General features: G+C 42.3%; 2 protein-coding genes and 1 long non-coding RNA gene across 3 annotated transcripts; 1 reads left to right on the top strand and 2 right to left on the bottom strand.

Moving 5' to 3' along the window:
* Positions 1-2,675: 2,675 nt before the first annotated feature.
* LOC117542810 lies at positions 2,676-9,943 on the bottom strand. The gene is made up of 10 exons (XM_034210658.1): positions 9,875-9,943; positions 8,922-8,964; positions 6,027-6,113; positions 5,640-5,880; positions 5,213-5,489; positions 4,686-4,863; positions 4,442-4,518; positions 4,158-4,338; positions 3,756-3,998; positions 2,676-3,075 (listed from the first exon to the last, which is right to left on the bottom strand). Exons 1-10 carry the CDS (start codon positions 9,941-9,943, stop codon positions 2,897-2,899), a joined length of 1,575 nt encoding a protein of 524 aa, XP_034066549.1. The 3' UTR covers positions 2,676-2,896.
* A 2,866-nt stretch (positions 9,944-12,809) lies between these two features.
* Positions 12,810-17,196, top strand: LOC117542823. The gene is made up of 2 exons (XM_034210676.1): positions 12,810-13,008; positions 16,741-17,196. Exons 1-2 carry the CDS (start codon positions 12,835-12,837, stop codon positions 17,194-17,196), a joined length of 630 nt encoding a protein of 209 aa, XP_034066567.1. The 5' UTR covers positions 12,810-12,834.
* Positions 14,628-16,211, bottom strand: LOC117542796. Its single transcript, XR_004568488.1, has 2 exons — positions 15,501-16,211; positions 14,628-15,037 (listed from the first exon to the last, which is right to left on the bottom strand). It is a non-coding gene; the product is annotated as an uncharacterized LOC117542796 (long non-coding RNA).
* Positions 17,197-21,154: the final 3,958 nt, after the last annotated feature.

Here is a 21,154-nt window from a genome sequence, read left to right as displayed (position 1 = left end):
GTTGAATTTAGCACAATTGCATACAAACGTTAAGGGATTTTAAGATTCTGAAGTATTATGCTAAAAACTCAATAACTTAGATTATTATTTATAGTTTCATGTCCGCTTACCTTAGAAATGTAAAATGCGACGGCAGCGTGCAGATGGGGAGCATGTTAGCTTAGCTTGGTAGCTTCAGCTAGCTCTGGAACTTTCAGCTCGGTGGCGGGAGGTCCCGCCGCGGCTCCGCCTCTTTGCCCTTATTTGGAGAAGGCGGGAGTTGAACTCTGGCGTCACTGTTGAGCCATTAGTGGCCGACTCCGCCTACTAAGGGCTTCACGGCAACTCTGCAGAATCCTATGGGTGACGTCACGGACCCTACGTCCATTTATATATACAGTCTATGGTTTTATCACTAGCCGAGATGCACGTGACAGGCTCATGGCCAATCGTAGCACTTGAATGCTATGAAGGGGCGTGTCTTGCATAGTGCTCCAGCCGGATCCCGATTTGCAGCGCATTAACACTTTATTACGGTTTTAATATTTTAATTGTATATCAGTGAATATAAAGAAGCTGTGCTTTGTCAATTGAACAAGGAAGATGAAATACCTGATTCAAAACATCAAAACTATTGGTTTGAATCGTGTGAACAAGAAATGAGGATCAGGGTGCTCGGGCGCTAGTGCGCTCAGCGGAGTTCGCTGTGCTTCCACTTCTGGTCTGGCCCAGCGGCAGCACATCTTGAACTACGCTGGGTGTTAGGTTTTGTGGACGGGCCGGGGCTGCAGTAACTCAGTAGTAACGCCGCAGTAGTCAGGTTTTAGGTTATCATGACACTGCACACCAAAGTACTCAGTCTTATTGACGGAAGACAGACTTTAAAAAAAAAGAAAAAATTAATTGAATGGCTAATGAAAAAGGAATTGCTTCAAGGAAAAATGAAATGCAAACTCTGCAAAAAGAGGATGAAACTGGAGAAACACTCAAACGTCGACGGACTGCAGTGGTAGGCTAAGTCGTACATTTTTAGCACGGGTTTTAACGATGACTTACTCTGTTTACTGATATGTAATGTTACAAAGACAAGTTCTTTATCAGGAAAAAAGGACTAGGAATTTACGATGTGTCTTTTGTAGGAAGTGCCGACGTAAGAAACACCGAGGGAAAACGACGAAGAAGTCAGTGAGGTCTTTGTCCCTGTTTCAGAGGAGCAAATTGTCCTTGTTCAGCTGGATGAAATACATTTACAGGTAATATGAATTCGTCAATAATATCAGTCATTTCCTCAAAGCACAGCAAATGAATGCCTGTAAGTATTACATTTATTTTAAAGGATACCTATCATGCTATATTTAAATGATATAGTGTATGACCATACCTATATAAGGTATATTTATACATTTTATTTTTCAAAATACCAAACGGATCATTTTTTAGCCATGCCTCGTTTCGCTCATTTTCGCTCTATTCCAAGCCTGTCTTTGAAAATTCTGAGCAGCAGCTGACCACGCCCCCCTGCAGAAGAGCGGGGCATGCGCCGGCGAGAGTCACGTTACCATGCTTGCTGTGATTACGTGTGGAATAAACATGTCATCTCAGAGCAATGCATGTGTTCAAGCATATTATGAATTTGATCCAGAGACTGACCCTGAAGCAGCGGAGGTTTTGGTGGAGGTGGAAACATCTCGGTTGCAGCAGGACGTTTCTGAATGGTTAGTTGACAAGCTGTTGTCCCTATTTATTTTACTCCGTTACGATGCTTGCTACTTATTTCCGTTCATATGTTGGCTAATTAGCAAGAATGCAATGTGTACAGTTTGTAACTTATAGTTTGTAACGCAAAAACAGCAATACATATTTATAAAGGGAGACATTCATATTTTCAGCATATATACAATGGCCTCATTGCGTTTATTAATAGTTTTCAGTCCTTTTCTTCCAACATCGTGCAACAACCGTTGGAAAGTTCAATAACTTAGGGTGATAAAAAGTATAACTCCAACAACACGTCAGTTGTCAGCAATGTGTGTAGTTTCATGTGTTTTTAAAAGCTCAGTTATTGACTTCTTTCTACAGGTGTACATGTGCAAATTGCGCCACGATGCCTTCTGAACCGGAGAATGTGTGCTGCATGGAGATACCACAGGTAACATTTTTGATAGCTTCACTAAGTTGTCTGTTTAGAGAATACATTTTTAACATGTCATTCAATATATCTTTATCACACTAGGTGTCAAGACGGATGCAGGAACTTGAAGACTCTGTTAACTGTATGGTGGACCATCCTGGATTGGAGCCTGTGTGCCTGAATGTGTTCTCCCTGCAGAATGCATTTAATATTTACAGAGCTGAACATGGTGGACTACAGTTGAGGCAAATAGAGCAGTGAGTGGTTTGTTTGTTTTGACTGAAATTGTAAAACGAATGCTAATATTGTTCATGGAAATAAATACTGGTGTATATGGCTTTATGCAATCTTTCATTGTACATGTACTATTATATATATATATATATATATATATATATATATATATTATTACACAGCAATGGCATAACACACCCAAGTGTACGACAAAAAAAGTCCACACACAACCTTATGCTTTTGAAATCAGAATATTCTTTACCCATCCAAACATAAATAATCACGACACATTTGATATCAACTCTGAACTTTATTGTCAAAATGAACGGTTCTTTGAACCCATAAAAAAAAACTAAATGTACTTGTATTATATATAAATGACACTAAATATATTTTTTAATGATTTCAGGCGTCACAGGTATCTAGCCTACAGAAGCTTTGTGAGCTGGTGCTGGGGCTTCCTTGGACGCAGGATCAGAGTGGTGATTCCGGCCTGCGTTGTCCTCAGGATTCGCAGAGAGTTTCCTGATCCGCGAAATATCTATGTTGGGTTCAGACAGCAGCCAAATTGAACCGAGTAGCATACCCGGAGATGACCTCCTCCCTGTCAGGTCGCTCATATTGGGAACACAGGTCCTCTGGGATGGGTATCTTCAGAAGCTCCTGTGTGAATGGTGCAGGGTCCACAAAGACTTGGTCGAAGATGAGGTCCATCAAGTTGGCCACGTAGCCTGTGCAATGTTAAAAAAAGCACAACAAAAAATGTGGTTTACATTAGTATATGCATGTACAAAACTGAAAGTTATTTTTTATTTATTTATTTTATATTTGTAAATAGTTGTATAATAAATATTTTAAACACTTACAGAATGTGGGGTCAGTCTTTACTGGTTTTGCTCTGCATTCTCCCTTCCTGGCCTTTGGGAACTGCAGTTTATACAGAGGCTTTCCAGTGGATGTAGTGACTTGTGCACGCTCAGCGTTTTCATTGTAGTGCAGGGCTGCCAGGTACAGTCTTTCATTTCCGCCATGAGTAAAATGTAAATAATAGCAAAGGATGTACAAATTGTCACTAATTAGTAAGTAACTATGGTTTATCTTACCTGCACAACATTCCAAGAAATGGAAACACAACATTCTTTGGAGCAAAGCGCAGGATGACGACATGGAATGACTCCAAAGATGAAGTCTGGTGGTGTGGGCTGAGTTTGGCCACAGCTTTCAAAATCCTCTTGGTTGAGAGAATTGTCTCCAGCTTGTGAAAGGCTGGCGTTCCTAAGAATTTGAAAATCAAAGTCATATTTGAATTGTCATGCTTTATAGATTGTGTCTGACAACATCCTGTATTCAATAGTTGTCCCTTACAAATATTTATAGAGGAGTAATGTAATATGGTTTATGAACAACATACCTGCAGCCATCCATTGGTATTGCGCAATGCGCAGTGGATGAAGGCACTTGGGGAACAGGGGGTCATCATGAGAGTGGATATCCTGCACGTGGTTCAGGATGGAAGTCCATTTGGCCACTCTCTCAGGCCCGGTGGTGGAGGTTGCTGCAGTCCAGTATATGTGGTTTCTTATACTCTTCACCCACCCTCGAAGTTTTTCGCAGTCCTTCTTTTTTGCAGCCTTCTCCAGTTGCTTAGAAATCCCTAATAAATACATTTAACATGTAGTTAATATACATACAAGTTTACTCAAAATATTATTATACTAATGTGATTGTAGGAAGCCGGGTTTGTGTCTAAATAAAATAATGATTGTATTTACAATCGATTTATTTACATGGAAATTAATATAAAGAAAAATACCTTTTTCTATGTGCCACACATCAAAGAATTGGGTGATGCTGCTTTCCCTTAGGAATTTCTGAATTTGCAGATGTCTGTCCGTGACAATACAGTCCAGAGTCACACCACGTTCCTTTAACAACTCCAGACTCCTTTTCAGGCCCTCTAACTCCATGTGGTAGCTTCCACCAACCTCATTGCTCTGTTATGACACATACAAATAACCATTGATACACACATTTTAAATATAACGTGCAAACAGTGTTAAAGAAAAAAACATTGATATTTCATTTCACCCCACTTACCTGAACCAACTGGAGGTCAACGACTTTGTTGTTCTTCAGGTCCATCATAGTGTAGCTTCCGAACTTTGCAGAGTGGCCTGTGAAAATATGTTTTACAGTAATTACTTTTCTCTGCGGATGGTGAATTTGTATTTTTGCTTGTAGTGTTTAGCATATGTTTTTCAGGAACCATTAATTGAACAAATCACACATAGTGAAACCCCTTTCTGAAATGTAAAATGTGAATTATATAAAAAATACATACCTGGGGAGTCAGCCCTCATATCACCACCAACTATCACTTTCTCCTCTGCATGGAGCTTCTGTAGCATGCCTTCCTGTGATTTTTGCCAGTAAGAAACAATCGCTGGCTCAATGAACATCCTGGCATGCCTTCGGAAGGTGTTGTATTTGCATAGCTGCATATTCATTGCTTTGAAGACCTAATGGTTGAAAGAAAACCGCAAGAATACATTTTAATCTCAAAGATCACCTGTAGATGTGTCAATGAGGAGAACCTGGAAAGTGCAAATGAGCTGCCCTTTTTTTTAAACAGGGAAAGAGCTGAACATGTCATTAGGGGTGCTTACTCTACAGTGCCCCTTTCACATCTCTTCTCTTTCTCCACACCACCCTCCCAAAAGATCTTTACATATTAGCATGGGTCGTTACCTAACAGTGCCCTATTCCCACCTTTTCTCACTCTTGTTATTGTTACCTTGTCCTATCTTATTCAACAACAACATTTGCATTTTCAAACATTGGCAAAACAATCTTCTGCAGTTAATTTACCTTTGAAAGTTTGTAGAAAGATGCTCCGTTGACATATGTTGCAACTGATAGCTGCAGGTTTCCAACTGGAGTACTCCCAAGAACAGGCTGGCTATTCCAGTTTCTTGTAAACTGACAATGGGGGCACAGCTGCTGCACTGATATGAATGTACCGATCCTTCTGGTTTGTACATCACACACACGCTTGCACACAGGACATGATTCAAAAAGCTCCATGAGGCAGGTCTCATACACGATGTATGTGTTGATCGTCTGGGGGGGGTTTTGTTCTTGACCACTAAAACAAAAAAATAGAAGTTAAGATCCATCACACAGATTGTTGCTTTAGAGATCTTTGGTGTTTCCCTATTATCAATGTTTGAATTATATACAGCAAAAAATACAATACATAGACAAACTCACACATAGTGATATTTCAGTAACTTACGACATGGCTGTTGTTTCTGTAGCATTTGTTATGGATTCTGCTGGATCATAAGTTGCATCCTGGCCTTCGGAAAACACCAAAGAAGAGCTTCCCTCAAATGGATCTTCGTATTCCTCTTCAAGATCCACACGGGGCCTCTTTGGTGGTCTCTTTAAGGGGGTGGATGTTAAAAAGGGCACTGGCACTTCCAACGGAAGTGTTTCGACACCAACGCTTCTGCAGGGAATTTTAGCCTGGACAGCTGTAACATAATTGTATTTGACATTAAAAACAAAACAAAAGATAAAACAAAAATATTTTACAACAATTAGAAGCACACAAATTAAAGGCTACAACATCAGAATGTCAAGATGTATCCAAAGAACATTTGAAAAACGTGCTTCTAACCTGTACTTCGATGTGAACCAAGAGTCCTCGAGGATAGCTGTGTACGAACAGTACGGTACTTGGGTGGGTCAGTCTGACATGCAGAATCTGTCAGAGGTGGGACCAAGTCATTGTTTTGCAAGTCCGAGTCAAGTCTCAAGTCTTTGCGCTCAAGTCCGAGTCAAGTCTCAAGTCATTGTTTTGCAAGTCCAAGTCAAGTTTCAAGTCAGGTTGGGCAAGTTCAAGTCAAGTCCAAGTCCTAAACTTTGACAAAACGAGTCATAAACAAGTCATTATGTGTTTTTCACCAAATGTAATGACATCGATCAACAGAATAATACTTAATAATCAAACAGCTCTTTATTAGTCACATTAATAATAATCAATTTTCTCTCTGCTGGTAAAGTAACGTGTGTTTTTCTAATTTAAGAGGGATCAGTAAGGTAAGGCTACCGTGACGGTTTGATTCAGAAGGAGTTTAATGTATAAGATCTCTGATGTTGAGGTAACCAGAATGTTTATTTCCACTGTGTACAACATGTTATAAGGGACCCACAATCTATCTTTATGCAAGGGATAATGTGCAGCCAGGCAGTCTCTATGGGGAAGAGAACACCTGCATCTAGATCCCTCTGCAGGTGGTACTTTAACTATATTTTGATGCTAATACTTTTGTACTTTTACTTGTAACATTTTGAATGCAGGACTTTTTATTGTGCAGGGTTCCTGCAGGTTTCGCCAACTCAAATGTAAGACTTTTTAACACATTTTTAAGACCACTTTGAATAGAATTTAAGACCTATTTCACGGCAATAACGTATGAAGGAAAATGTATATAAAGAAGAAATATGTCCCATAATCACTTACAAAGTAAATGTATTCATGTTCAACATAAGAACAATGACTGAACACAACAGCGTAACAGTACAGAACTGTGTTAGCGTGTTAGACAAAAAGTGTGTATGTGTGTGCTTCTGTGTGTGCTTGAGTGCGTGTGTGTGTGTGTGTGTGTGTGTGTGTGTGCGTGTGTGTGTGTGTGTGTGTGTGTGTGTGTGTGTGTGTGTGTGTGTGTGTGTGTGTGTGTAAGGGCTGTGCAATTAATCATATTTTAATCGCAATTACGATTTTGGCCTGCCACAATTACGAAGACAACATAATCGGAAAAAACGATTATTTTGCTTTGCTAGGTTGTGACGGTGCACTACAACATATTTGATCTAATGAATTTTTTAGTAATATATCATTTATTTAATTAATTTTTGTATTGGTTTTTCAGTTGAATTATACGTTCAGGGTAATCAACAGTTAAAAAGATACTGTTCAAATTATTATTTGTTTTAAAGTTCAATAAATGGATGTTTTCAAAGTCAATGAATAATCGTATTTAATAATCGTGATATTAATTATTGACCAACATAATCTTGATTATTGCCATAATCGAGCATCCCTAGTGTGTGTGTGTGTGTGTGTGTGTGTGTGTGTGTGTGTGTGTGTGTGTGTGTGTGTGTGTGTGTGTGTGTGTGTGTGTGTGTGTGTGTGTGTGTGTGTGTGTGTGTGTCTCTGAGAGAGAGTGACAAGAGCTATATTCAGAGCTCTGCTGCCTTGGCTACACTATTTCATCGTTGCTGTTGTATGATTGGTGTTTAGCTGCGGTATTTAGCATCTACAGCACCTCCGCTTTTAGGGTTGACGTAGACCCAAACTTCGCCCGGAGGTCCCCCGGTGTTGTTGCGGGAGCTGCTGCACTAGCTGCTGCTCCACTAGCTAACACTCCACTAGCTAACGCTACATTAACAAAACAAATACTAATTTATTTTGCAAAAGGTGCAGCGGGCTTCAAACACGTTCCCCTCCACTGGTTTCAACCAAGCACTAAATTAGATGTTTTCCAACCAAATACGGTTGAACTTACACTTCCCCATATTTATTTGTAAGTAGATTTGAAGATAGGCTACATGAGCTGAAGCTTGGTTGCTAGGTTACTAGCTGGGTGTTCTCCAATAAGGGGCCGCGGGAAACAAAGTTAGTGATTACTGGTTCCATGTTGATTTAATTCAATACAAATTGTTGGGGGGAACTGAAAGGCTATTACCGTACTGGTTACTTTGCAGCCCGGACATTTCCCCCAAAACACATTTAGACGCTATCGCAACATAGAAGTACCTTTCAAATCCGATAATTTTTAAGACCTTCTGAATCATATTTAAGACCTTTTTTAAGGCCTTACATTCTGATTATCAAATTTAAGACTTGTTAAGACCCCGCGGGAACCCTGATTGTAACTTTTTTTAATTGTCTGAACTTCTCCCACCTCTGACAATAAATCCTGAGTGGTTACCCAAAAAAAACCCTTCTCTGAAGGTTATTTTCATTTTACAAATCCTGCACTCAGCTTTGCTTTCTCCAATATCATTGAAAAGCAGCCAGATGCTGCTTCTTTTTTCGGTTTTCGCTCATTTCTTGACTTTTTCCGACGCGCTTGCATTTAAATCCGACTCCCCGTCTCCCCGTCGCTCTGTGCAGCTGGCCTGTACCACTTTCACATAATGATATGATCCTAGTGTGTCCTCGCATATGATTGGCCGCATGGTGGCCCAGCTAAATAAAGACCCGCCCCTGCCTGCAAGGATTCTCAGCAAGAGTAGGAGCGGCTGAAGATTCTGCTTTCCCCGACGGGAGTCTGCTCTTCTAGCGGCAGCTCGCGATCGGCGTGTTGGAGACCTCTGAATTAAAGTATCAAGTCACCTCAAGTCAGAAGGATCAAGTCCAAGTCAAGTCCCGAGTCATTGGTGTTCAAGTCCAAGTCGAGTCGCAAGTCTTTTGTGATGTTGTCAAGTTGAGTCTCAAGTCATAAAATGTGTGACTCGAGTCTGACTCGAGTCCAAGTCACGTGACTCGAGTCCACACCTCTGGAATCTGTCATCACAGGTAATCTGCTGGTAGCATGTGAGGTGCTGGCCTGTAAAGAAGAAAACAAAATCATCTCAATTTAGTATTCAGGATGAGTAAATACTATTTGGATAAATATCGTCTGAAATCCCAAAAGATGGGGGCTAAAACTCTCTATTTAGCAAAGCTCTTTGCTTAGCCTTTTCCAATCTGAGTTCGTTTTTGAACCGTAACGTGCATGCTGTGTTTCTGACTCAATACAGATGATGTGTTGGAGAGGGGCTGAGCTCAGTAGACTGACTGTAATGAGTGCTAGCCACTAATTAGCCTGTTGCTAGGTAAGGCCTCGTCAACAACAACAGACCAACGGGGCTTTAGTTCTGTTTTACTCATGGTGTGTGTCCCCCCTCACATACATACACACAGTGTTGTATCCTAACACATCCCCATTTATATTCATGTGCGTAAACAAGTAAACATACAAAAGCTTTTACATATAACGCTGGAAAAAACGGCATGTCTCATTAGCGTAGCGTAGCTTAGCTTACAGATCTGATCGTTCTTACAGACTACAATCACAAAAGCTTTTACATATAACGCTGGAAAAAACGGCACTTACCTACAGAAGATTACGTTTGTTATTATAACTTACTCAATATGATTTTAGAGGATACAAAATACTAATAAATAGGAGAATAAATACTTGTGTTATCGGCTAGGGCGTGGCTTTACAGCCTTCACACAGATCGCCATTATGGCAGTATGTCTGAACATGTTAGAAAATGCCTGATAATTAAAATAAAAGACAAAGCAAAGACTGCGGAGCGTACAATATAAAATGTTATAAAAACATATAAACACCTAACCGATTACTATTTGGGTTTGAGGCGACATTGATACGGCAAAGCTACATGCTACATGCTACATACTACAAGCTAGAGATAGCTTTATCAAAAAAACACCGCTAAATAAAAACTTACAGCTTCAAAATTGGATGTGTCCTCACTGGCCTGCTCCCGGATGGTTGGTATTGATCCCGGGTTTAGCATTAGCTTAGAGGCATATCCGTGTTGGACTTGAGAGAAGTTCATAAACATGTCCGTGGTAAAATGTTTGGAACACACAAACAGAAATCTGCCGTGGTCTTCTGGCACATGTCCCTTGAAAATGAAGTCTAGCCACAGATTATTTTCTTTTTCCACTGATGGCATTGCATGCAGTCCCCCTTCTCGAGTCTTGCAGCCAACAACAGCACAAAGTTTAACTCGCTTAGACATCCTGGCAAGAGCAGACAAAAACACAGATGTGACTGGAGTTGATTTAGCCTGCCGATAGCCTATATGCGAATGAGAGGTTTGGCAATGCACGTGGCCGTGGCTCATTCCCCTGATAGGTGGAGAGTTGACCAATAAGCGGAGCACGTCTCTTCGTGACGTAGGAAAGTGTTGAAATCTGGATCCGTTTTTTTCAGATCCGTTTCAGCCCCTTTTTTAGAGATTTGGCGAAGGAGGAAAATAGAGAGGGTTGTGTTTTCTGACACTTGGTGAGTTCCCTGGAACACCGGGGACACATATTCATGTATAAAAGACGTCCAAAGGTGCATTTTGCATGATAGGTCCCCTTTAAGCATGTTGACTGTTGTTTAACATTACCGATATCTAAATGCTAATTTCAGTTAGCGCGTCAATGACGTTATCCATTATATGTTAGCATTGAGCTAGCGGACTAAGCGCTAGTTATTTGGCAATTCACAACGCAGGCTGCTTGGAGGTGTGGCGGGGCACAATGGTGCCACTTTCACACCAAGCCCCCAGGAAGTGCGCCGGTGTCAGTACCAGATATGTTCGGGCTACCAGATATGTTCGGGTGTATTTCCGTCGCATCCGTCATCCGTCATATTCGTCATATTTTACGGAAACTCAAGAGGGCCATCACGGTCAAATTCCGAACATTTAAACATAGCCGACACTTCATTCTTTACTTTGTCCGTTATTATATGTAGAAGATTATACTTTTTCTCCGTCATGTTGTTTCCTTAGCAACAACTTCAAACAGGCATAGCCTACACTTCATTCTTTACTTTGTCCGTTATTATATGTAGAAGATATTAATTTTTTCTCCGTCATGTTGTTTCCATAGCAACAACTTCAAACAATAACAACTAACCGCTAGCCGCAAAGCTAGCTTCACAGCCACTGCTCCGTTTTCGGAGACTTTGCACACGTTTTTCACAAACATTTTCACACGCTAGGAGTACTTCCACTAGCTTCGTATTGATCTGTAGATGTGATTTGATGTGTCGTGTGTCCCCCAACTCCTCTCCAAAGTTCAGATATATAATAAAATACTCAGGGGAGTTTCCTGAATTTTCATGCCCAAAGCCAAGCACTAAGCCCTGGGTAAATTAAGAGGCTGATCTCGGGCACTTTTGTCCACTTTCCCTGGTGGTCGAAACTCAAGCCAGACATCCCTGGAATCGTCTCAGATAGTAGATGATCAGTGGGGCCTTGTTTTTACTGAATGATGTGTTTTTTTATGATGAATTCAAATATGGGCTTATTTTTAGGATTTTCGGAGACTTTGCACACGTTTTCACAAACATTTTCACGCTAGGCGTATGGGAGTACTTCCATTCGCTTCGCCTTGATCTGTAGATGTGATTTGATGTGTCGTGTGTCTCCCAACTCATCTCCAAAGTTCATATACTATATACAAATACTAAAAGGTAAATAAAACATTAAACATGACAAAATAACAACCTGAAATATATGTATTCTATCTACACATTTCGTTTATCTAATCTAGTGGCCTGATAAAAGTGTTGGCTAAAGTAACGCAGAATATATATATTTTTTAATTGTAAATAATTAGAAACATTATTTATGTGCACAAGTACATGGGACCACACCATAGCACCCCACACATAACAAGCTGTCCCGAGTTCCTCCGGCTGCAGTTCTGCAGACGGCCGGTGTGTGGCAGCAGAGCGCTGGGAGCAGAGGGAGGTGAGTATATGACGGATATGACGGAAGACGGATGCGACGGAAATACACCCGAACATATCTGGTATCCCGAACATATCTGGTACTGACACCGGACTCTGAGGAGAACATTCGAGAGTTATTTCCCTCGGCATTATGAACGCACATCCAACCCACGGGACCTCGCCGCCCGCCCGGCACCTTCATGTGACGTGTTCTGTACTACATGCGTTTTACCCTTAACCATAGACTGTATATATAAAGGTTTTACCTTTACCCATGGATGCACAATAAGAACGGACCCGTATCGCCTTACCGTTCGGGTGTTCAGAGCAGAGCTCCCTGTTGGAGCGGCAGAGCGTGATGTGAACAGAAAAATGTTTCTGTCGCAATATTATTTAAGGAATCGTTGAGCTAGCTAACTAGCATACATTGTCACTATCTGCTAACATTAGCTTTAGCTTTCGTTTTCTAATAGTTTTTCTCATAGGCTATAAACAGAATAGATCTTGTACTTGAGTAAAAGTAGAAGTACTCAGATATTGTACTTGAGTAAAACAGAAGTACTCAGATATTGCACTTGACTATAAGTACTCAGATCTTGTATTAGAGTAAAAGTAGAAGTACCAGAGTGTCTGTTACAGTAAAATTCCTGCATTCAAAATGTTCCTCAACAAAAAAATGGGTTCAGAATATTACAATGTGTGATTATTCTAATAGCTTAAAAATACATGTGTAGATGCTCTGATACAGGGAAACTTGATAGATCAAATTAATTAGCAACATTAAAATATTCTGTTTAATCTTGAGTAATAACAAATGTCTAATGTGAATGATATAATTATACATTAGCCACTGGTGCTGAATGCGTTCTTCTTCATATGCTTTTGTTCATATTTAGTAATTCTATATTGATCTTTAACATATTTTCCCAGGGACTGCAGCTAAGGCAAATTGACATGCTGCAGGATGGCGTGGCAGGAAGCAGTCGCACGCTGTCAAAAATTAGCCTGAAGTTGAGGAAGGTCTGCAAGAGTGCAATCAAGAGGAGAGAAAGGAGGGGAAAGCAGAGACTTGGAGGACCAAACAAATTTGTCATGCTGGACGAAAGCAACTTCTACCACAAAAGGAAGGTGTGTATAAACTACAGAGCCTTTGGCCTCACTAAAACTAAAACCTTTGTTTTTCAAGGTGAAATAACAACATATATTTTAAGGTCAGAGATTAACAAATGAATGAGCAAAGTAATGTAATTGTATAATTGTGTCATTCACACCCTTGTGACTGGCGAGACAAAGTATACATTAGAGAGAGCCAGCTCCACAGTGTATACACAGTCAAATAACAGAAAAAAAGAATTTAGAAGCTAAGAATGATCTCATCCAATCAGATCATTAAAGGTGGGGTAGGTAAGTTTCAGAAACCGGCTCGAGATACACTTTTTGTTATATTCCATGGAATGCTCTTAACATCCCGATAGCAATGAATATCTTAAGTGCTTTGACAAAAAATCCATAAAAAAATGTCCTCTGTAGAAGCCGTAATACTGTAAAAAGCCGTAATACTGTAAAAAGTACAACCAATCCGTTTAGCCGGGCCGGCTAAACGGATTGGATGGCCTACCTGCCTGTCAGCCTTCCATCGGGGCACAAACTTATCTCGTGCCCTCATTGGTCATGTGCACGTTTGTGTGTGTTGGAGGAGGGGCTCTGTAAGGAAGTGGCAGATTTTCTCCGGTTGTGTATTTTCAAATTCTAGCGATCTCGAGCCGGTTTCTCAAACTTACCTACCTACCCCACCTTTAACCCTTAAAGACCTAGACGGAATTTTCGCCTGCCTGACTCTCCTGTATTTATTTGTTTCTCCTAACCTGTTCTAACCTTTTCTTGCAGTCAGCATCAAGTGCCTTACCTCATTTGATTCAGGAGAACCTCTAGTTCAAGTCTGGCTAATTTGAAGTCCAAATTTTACCATAACTTTGTGTGATAATGGCTGAATTTACCAGCACTTTTCAAAAACGCCAGTACAAATGTTGTGTTTTTTTACTGTTTACTCCGCCAGGAACATAGGGATTTTCTTTTTTATTATTTACAAAGCTGCATTTAGATGTTTTAGGCTTTCAAATTAAATTTCATCTGCATATTATGTTCCCTGAGCAAGTTACAGCTATTTATTACAATATTATCCTAGGCGTTTTTCACTGAAAAACGCCTAGGATCATATGGAATAATTAAAACGAAATGTATTTCCATATTTAAATGACTGATCATGTTTCTTCTGTCAAAAAAAGGTTGAGAGTAAACAATTAAACCATAACAGATGACATTGCAACAAAAATAACTTGTTTCAGAGATATATATTATAATTTGAACATTGAAATACAAACACAAACAGTGAAACAAATTCAAAGTGCAAATTAACAAAGTGCAAATTATATTAAAACTATAAACAAAGTATTAGGAATATATAGAAAGTGCAAAAGTACAAAGAGCAAATGATCTTCAAACTATAACCAAAATATTAGAAAAATATATAAAGAGCAACGGAAATGTATCAAGATTCATCATGGTCTGGGTCGCTCAGATGTACAGCTCTGCTGATTGCCATGAACCTGTCTCTTGTCATGACAGAAGCAGGAAAGAGAACACTTAGGTGTGATCCCTTCCTCCAGTAGTCTCTTACTTTGAGCAGTTTTAGAAGTGCCATGAACATCATAAGGCCGACATACATGAGGAATTTTACCGGCTTTCCCAAACAAACTTTTCCCCCTTAGCCTGCTCCTTTTCAGCATTTTTGTTTGTGTTCTTGCAGATGATATTTACAGCTTGGTTGTTAAAACAATTTCTAAATATTTGTGCAGGAGTATACTCCACACCAACAAAACCTTGGACTCCAGGGGCTCTTTTCGGGCAAAAGTGTGGTAGTTGTTGGGCAGTATCTGGCACCTCAGGTCCGTTCCAAACAGCTCCTGGCTCTTCTGGGGTCAGAGATGTTTTTTTCCCTTTCCCTCTTCCTCTCCCTTTCACTGTCAGGGGGGCTGCCATTGGTTTGGCCTTTTTTCTGGATGCTGCACCCTCCTGGCCACATTCTTTTCCCTCTCGGTTTGAAGGAGGCCTACTGATGGGGACAGGGGCTTGTGCATCCCCTCTCTCATCCTCTGTACTAAAATAAAAGGGAGGAAAATATACAGATATAAATGTCTGAATTTATTTTATTTCCTTTATTGCTTTTATTTCTCCAGTGTCATCCTATCTGTTTTCTAAACACAGTCTCAACTTTTGATTTGATTCACACTTTATCCCTCTGCTAACATTACTAGTTGATGGAATCAGTAACTGAATTGTAATGCAATGAATATAATAACATTAGACCTCATAACAAACAACCAAAGAGGGCAAGCGGAATGAGGCAATAAATGAAAGGTATTGCTTGACGTTTTTTTACTGAAATAAATAGTAGCCTCTATTGATAGTGAATCTTGAGCTCAGGACTTCACTTTATGACACAATTACGGCAAATGGCCATCCATTATAAAAACTCTTAGGACTAATTATTTTCGGCGTTATACAGCAACAACAACCGATAAATGCAACACAAACAATAAGAAATAAGCAAAGTTACTCACTTTTTTATCTTCGAAGGGATCAATCCCGTGATCATACTCCTCTTCCTTGCCAGTTGTCAGCTTCAGAATCTGAGGAATCCACCGCTGCATCGCTAAGCGGTCCGCCAGACAAAATAAATTCTACGGTTTCTTCCGTAGTGTAACGCCGTTTTGACATGTTGGTTTGAATTTGTCTTGGGATATGTGTGTGTGTGTGTATGTATGTGTATTTGTGTGTGTGTGTGTGTGACTGTATCTAGATATCTCGTGTTGTATTTATTTCTCTTACGCTGGCAGAATTACTCTTCTTTAGTATTACTCTCTCGTCTTTCTGTTTCTCTTTGTTTATCTCCCGCCGCCAAAAACATACACAGCAACCTATGTTGATTGGTCGAGAAGATGGTAGCATGGGCAGAGGTTTGCCTGGACCTTTACATTTTAAACCTATCCGGACACAGGGGGGTGGGACTTAGTCTAAAACCTTTGCTGTTTGGCTCAGACAGAGGGGCCGCATGGGTCTCCTTGACGAATCAAGGCTGTAAAATGTGATAACGTTGCCCCGATCACGTCGGAGCCTCTAAATCCCGGAAAAGGACATAGTGATACCAGCAAAAAGCCTAGAATAGCCGCTTTACCTCACTTTTTAAATCAGATGGATAGAATTAGCGGTTAAAAAGTTATTAAGCATTTTAGAACGCTACCTCTTTGAAGCCGCGGGCGGCTCGCTCGGCCTTTAAGGGTTAAGGAAATAAATCCTTATTCTTACTTTTTATTACTAACATTTTAAAAGTGCATAATCTTATTTATATATCATCTAATTACAATATCTATCTTACATTTTCATGTTTCTTGCAGGCGTGTGGTGCAGTGGGTTGAGCGTTGGTGTTCGGATCAGGGGGTCACAGGTTCAAACCTCACTGCAGTCAGCATGTCGTTGTGTCCCTGAGACACTTCACCCCAAATTGCTCCTGTGGGGATTGTCCACAGTATTGAGTATGTAAGTCGCTTTGGATAAAAGCGTCTAACAAGTGACATGTAATGTAATGTAAAATAAGCAAACTTTAACTTAATAAAATTAAACAGCCTTTTCTGTTTCTACCACTACATTTTAATTTTTTTCTCTTCTTTTTTGAGAAAGGAAGTGAATATTTTTAAATTGTAAAAGAAAGCAAATAAACACATTTCACTTTGTTTATCAATTGAAATTCCTGATGTTTATTTTTATATAACTGTGTTGTCCTTTTTCACTGCTTCATTACAGTATGGTAGGGGAAGATTCGGTCCTACGTGGAGGAGGAGAAAATGGGTCTTTGGAATGCTGGGCATCAGAGGAAAAAGGAGAAGACCTATCCTGAGGCTGGTGAAACAAAGATCACGGCGCCACTTAATTCCTCTGGTCACAAAATACGTTCGCCAAGGGACCACGGTGATAACGGACATGTGGAGGGCATACACCACTGCAATCGCAGAAAGTGGCTTTGTCCATTTCTCTGTGAACCACAGCCGGTCATTTGTGAACCCAGACACAGGAGCCCACACCCAAAACATTGAGCGGGCTTGGTCAACGTACAAGTCACAGGTCTGGAGACTGCGAGGAAACCGCACAGTGAAGACTCTGAAGAGTCATCTTGCTTTGATCGAGTGGACACATTGGCTGGCAAATGAACACAAAGATGGCAGATTGCTGCATGACATACGCCACTTTCGCAAGTTCTGATGCAACCTCGTTTTCATTATTAGTGTCCTTTGGATTGTTGTTTAAATAAAAATGGAAACTTGAGTGCACAGGGTTTGTTTGTTTGTTTGTTTACTGCTTAAGGAATGGTAAGGTAATCATTAGGTAAAGGGTAACTACTGTTTTTGATGCATTACTTTACTTGAGGGGACACACAATGCTTAACGAATGGTTAAGTAGGCATTAGGTAATGGGTAACTACTGTTTTTGATGCATTACTTTACTTGAGGGGACACACACTGCTTAACGAATGGTTAAGTAGGCATTAGGTAATGGGTAACTACTGTTTTTGATGCATTACTTTACTTGAGGGGACACAATGCTTAACGAATGGTTAAGTAGGCATTAGGTAATGGGTAACTACTGTTTTTGATGCATTACTTTACTTGAGGGGACACACAATGCTTAACGAATGGTTAAGTAGGCATTAGGTAATGGGTAACTGTTTTTGATGCATTACTTTACTTGAGGGGACACAGTGCTTAACGAATGGTTAAGTAGGCATTAGGTAATGGGTAACTACTGTTTTTCATGCATTACTTTACTTGAGGGGACACACATTGCTTAACGAATGGTAAGGTAAGCATTACTTAATGGGTAACTACTGTTTTAGTAACGGTAAGGTAATCATTAGGTAATGGGTAACTACTGTTTTTGTTTGCGTTCCTTGAGTTTACGTACCCAAACGGCCTAAGTAATGGTAAGGTAAATCGGATCCACCTCCACCAGTTGATCCAGGGTGGGACCCAAGCCAGCCGAAGATGGCAGGTTTAAATGTGCCCTGCTGCAGCGGACCATTGCTTCAATCAAAGTCTCCCAGGAACTCCTCATTAAGTAACCATTAACGAATGATTCATTAATACAGTACCCCAGTCTGTTTACCAGTAGCTAAGCATTAGTTCACTCAGGAACTCCTCATTAAGTAACCATTAACGAATGATTCATTAACACAGTACCCCAGTCTGTTTACCAGTAACTAACTAACCATCCATCGCAGTCACTGAGGAACTACTCATGAAGTAACCATTAACGAATGATTCGTTAATACAGTACCCCCCAGTCTGTTTACCAGTAACTAACCATAAGTTCACTGAGGAACTACTCATTAAATAACCATTAACAAATTATTCGTTAATACATTACCCCCAGTCTGTTTACCAGTAACTAACCATCAGTTCCTCATTCGCAGTCACTGAGGAACTACTCATTAACTAACCATTAACTATCTAGTAGTTCCTCAGTAACTAAGCAGTAACTAAGCACATTTTGTGTACCTTATTGTAAAGTGTTACCAACGCGTCCACCCCCAAGGGTGGGTCGTCGCTCCGAGCCACGGAGAACCACAGGGCACAGTGGCTGTTTCGCCGGCTGGGGAACAGATCCACTTTCGCTCTCCCGAACTGGGCCCAGATCTGCTTCACCACCTTCGGGTGAAGCACCCACTCGCCTGGCAGGGGGCCGCCCCTCGACATGAGGTCGGCTCCCCCGTTCTCCAGTCCCGGGATATGGAGGGCTCTCAGAGATAACACCACCTCTGAAGCCCATAACCACAGTTCCTCCGCTGTGGTCAACAAGGCGGCGGATCGAACTCCGCCCTGCTTGTTGATATAAGCCACTGTGGTGCTGTTGTCGCTCCTGACCATTACATGTTCCCCCTGAATTAGGGGCCTGAAATGCCGGAGGACTAACACTACCGCCCGTAGCTCTAGGAGGTTGCTGTGTCGAGACTCTGTTAGAGCCCAGTGCCCACCTATAGCCCTCTTCAGGCAGGTCCCTCCCCATCCTGTTCCGGATGCATCCGTGAACACTGATGTAGGAGGTCACCCGTCCCAGTGGAGACCCCCTCCGGAGGTGATCCGGGGACCCCCAAAACCGGAGGTTGCCCCTCACTGTGGGGGGTATGGTCACCAGCCGCCGCTTGTGCCTCTTGGGATCCAAGCGCAGGCTGGAGAACCACCTCTGCAGGCGGCGCATATGTAGTAACCCTAACGGGACCATCATGTGAGCAGCCGCCATGAGACCCAGCGTCTGCATGACAGTAAAAGCTGTCACTGTTGCCCCCTGTCACAGTCTGCGTACCCCCAGAAGAAGGGACGCACGTCTGCTCTCTGACAGGGTGGCGCGCAACGTGCCTGCATCGAGCACCACACCCAAATACAACGCCCGTTGGTGAGGTATGGGGGTGCTCTTTTATTTCCAATTGATCGCAAAGCCTAATCTGGTTAGGTGTGTGATCAATTGTGCTGTGCAAAACATTGCCTGTTCCTGTGACCCAGCCATGACTATGAGGTCGTCTATGTAAAAGAAAACTCTCATGCCGTGTGCGCGCAGCGGTTGAAGCGCTGTGGCCACACATTTGCTGAATGTGCGTGGGGATAGGGAATAGCCGAATGGCAGCCTGTTGTACTCGTAGGCTATTCCCTGGAAGGCAAAACGCAGATACTTTCTGTGCTTTGGAGCAATTTCTACATGAAAGTACGCGTCTTTCAGGTCGATGGTGGTGAACCAATCGCCTGGCTGCACCAGCCCCAGTAACTGTTTCATAGTTAGCATGCAGAATTTCCTGCGGGAAATGTGGCGATTCAGGCCGCGGAGATCTAGAATAGGTCTGAATTCCCCTGTCTTCTTGGGAACCAGGAAGTATATGGAATAAAGACCCTCTTCCCTGCGCTGAGGGCGCACAACAGACACAGCCTGTTTCTGCACCAGAGCCTGAATCTCTGCTGAGAGGAAACTCATCCCCTCTCGAGAGGATAGCTTCACCTCTCGCATGCCCATAAAAGGGGGTGGGACGCTGCAGAACTGGAGTGAATAGCCCCGTTTCAGCGTCCTGTCCATCCACTTTGATAGTTCACAGCTGAGTTTCCATTCCCCATAACACTGTGTTAAAGGGCATGCCCTCAGCTGTGGGGCCGCAGCTATAAAGCTGTGGTACTCTCTGGCGACCCGTCCCGCCGCAAAACTCCCCGTGAAGGGAAGATTCGCCCATGGAGGGTCGACACAGAAAGGGCCGATTATTTACTGAGGACCCTGAACGCACCGCCGCACGCTCATGTGTGAGCGCGCGCTCCCTCATAATGCCGTTTTCACCCTTACGGTGAACATCATTAATCGGAGTCCTCATAGGAGTAGTGCGTTCTACTAAGGTCCCTGAACGCACCGCCACGCACTCTTCTGTGAGTGCGGGTGCTGCCATAATGCAACTCTGGTAACCTGCATTAATTGGAGTCTTAACCCCAGGCTTAGTGTGTTCCCCAACAGCAATATGCCGGCCATAATGCCTCTGTACCCGTATAGCATTACGATAGCTTTGTTTACGTTTCATCACTCTCATCTGCGCACTCCCACTAGCCTCCTCCCTTACAGGAGCTATGGCTGGGGCGAGAGTGGGGAATCTGTACAGACATCATGTGGAAGTGTAGCATTGTGGAAACAAAGGACACTTAGACTTGGATACAGATCAACTTTTTCTTTATTTTTTTCAAAGGAATCTGTGCATCGAATAGGGAGGAGGCGGGATTCACCCTCGCGTCGAAGAGATTTCCTCCCCCCGCCGAGACGCTACCTCCCCCCGCCAGTCAGCTTCGGGCAGACGGCTCACCCCACCCGGCCGCTCTCTGCTGCTGAAGAGCCTGCCGAGGTCGGGCAGCCCTTCCCCGTGGCTGCCGATATGCCGGTACCTCGTGATGGGCCGTAGAGGTGGAGGGCGCCGCAGCTACGGGACCCCCGTGCCGGCGCCTCTCCTTCCGCTTCACTGTCGCACTGCGCTCCCTCGCCTGCATGGAAATGCGTGGAGGAGCGCGTAGCGGGGCTGGAGGCGGGGTCAGCGGTAGCATCCTGCTAAACTGGACCCTTTCCTCCTCCAGCCGGCTGAAGCGCAGAGTGACCGAGGAGATTGACCCAAAGAGCCTCTCCGTGGACACGGGGGCTCCGAGGAGAT

This window comes from Gymnodraco acuticeps, unplaced genomic scaffold (assembly GCF_902827175.1).
Source record: "Gymnodraco acuticeps unplaced genomic scaffold, fGymAcu1.1, whole genome shotgun sequence".
Taxonomy (NCBI): domain Eukaryota; kingdom Metazoa; phylum Chordata; class Actinopteri; order Perciformes; family Bathydraconidae; genus Gymnodraco; species Gymnodraco acuticeps.
This window is presented reverse-complemented; position numbering and strand designations above follow the sequence as displayed.

Coding starts and splice junctions, on each gene's coding strand:
- LOC117542810 (XM_034210658.1), bottom strand. CDS start 9,943: ATGCTAAACCCGGGATCAATACCAACCATCCGGGAGCAGGCCAGTGAG. Junction 4,519..4,685: donor TATGAGGGCTGACTCCCCAG/GTATGTATTTTT, acceptor ATATTTTCACAG/GCCACTCTGCAAAGTTCGGA. Junction 3,076..3,755: donor ATACCAATGGATGGCTGCAG/GTATGTTGTTCA, acceptor AACATTGCACAG/GCTACGTGGCCAACTTGATG.
- LOC117542823 (XM_034210676.1), top strand. CDS start 12,835: ATGCTGCAGGATGGCGTGGCAGGAAGCAGTCGCACGCTGTCAAAAATT. Junction 13,009..16,740: donor ACTTCTACCACAAAAGGAAG/GTGTGTATAAAC, acceptor GCTTCATTACAG/TATGGTAGGGGAAGATTCGG.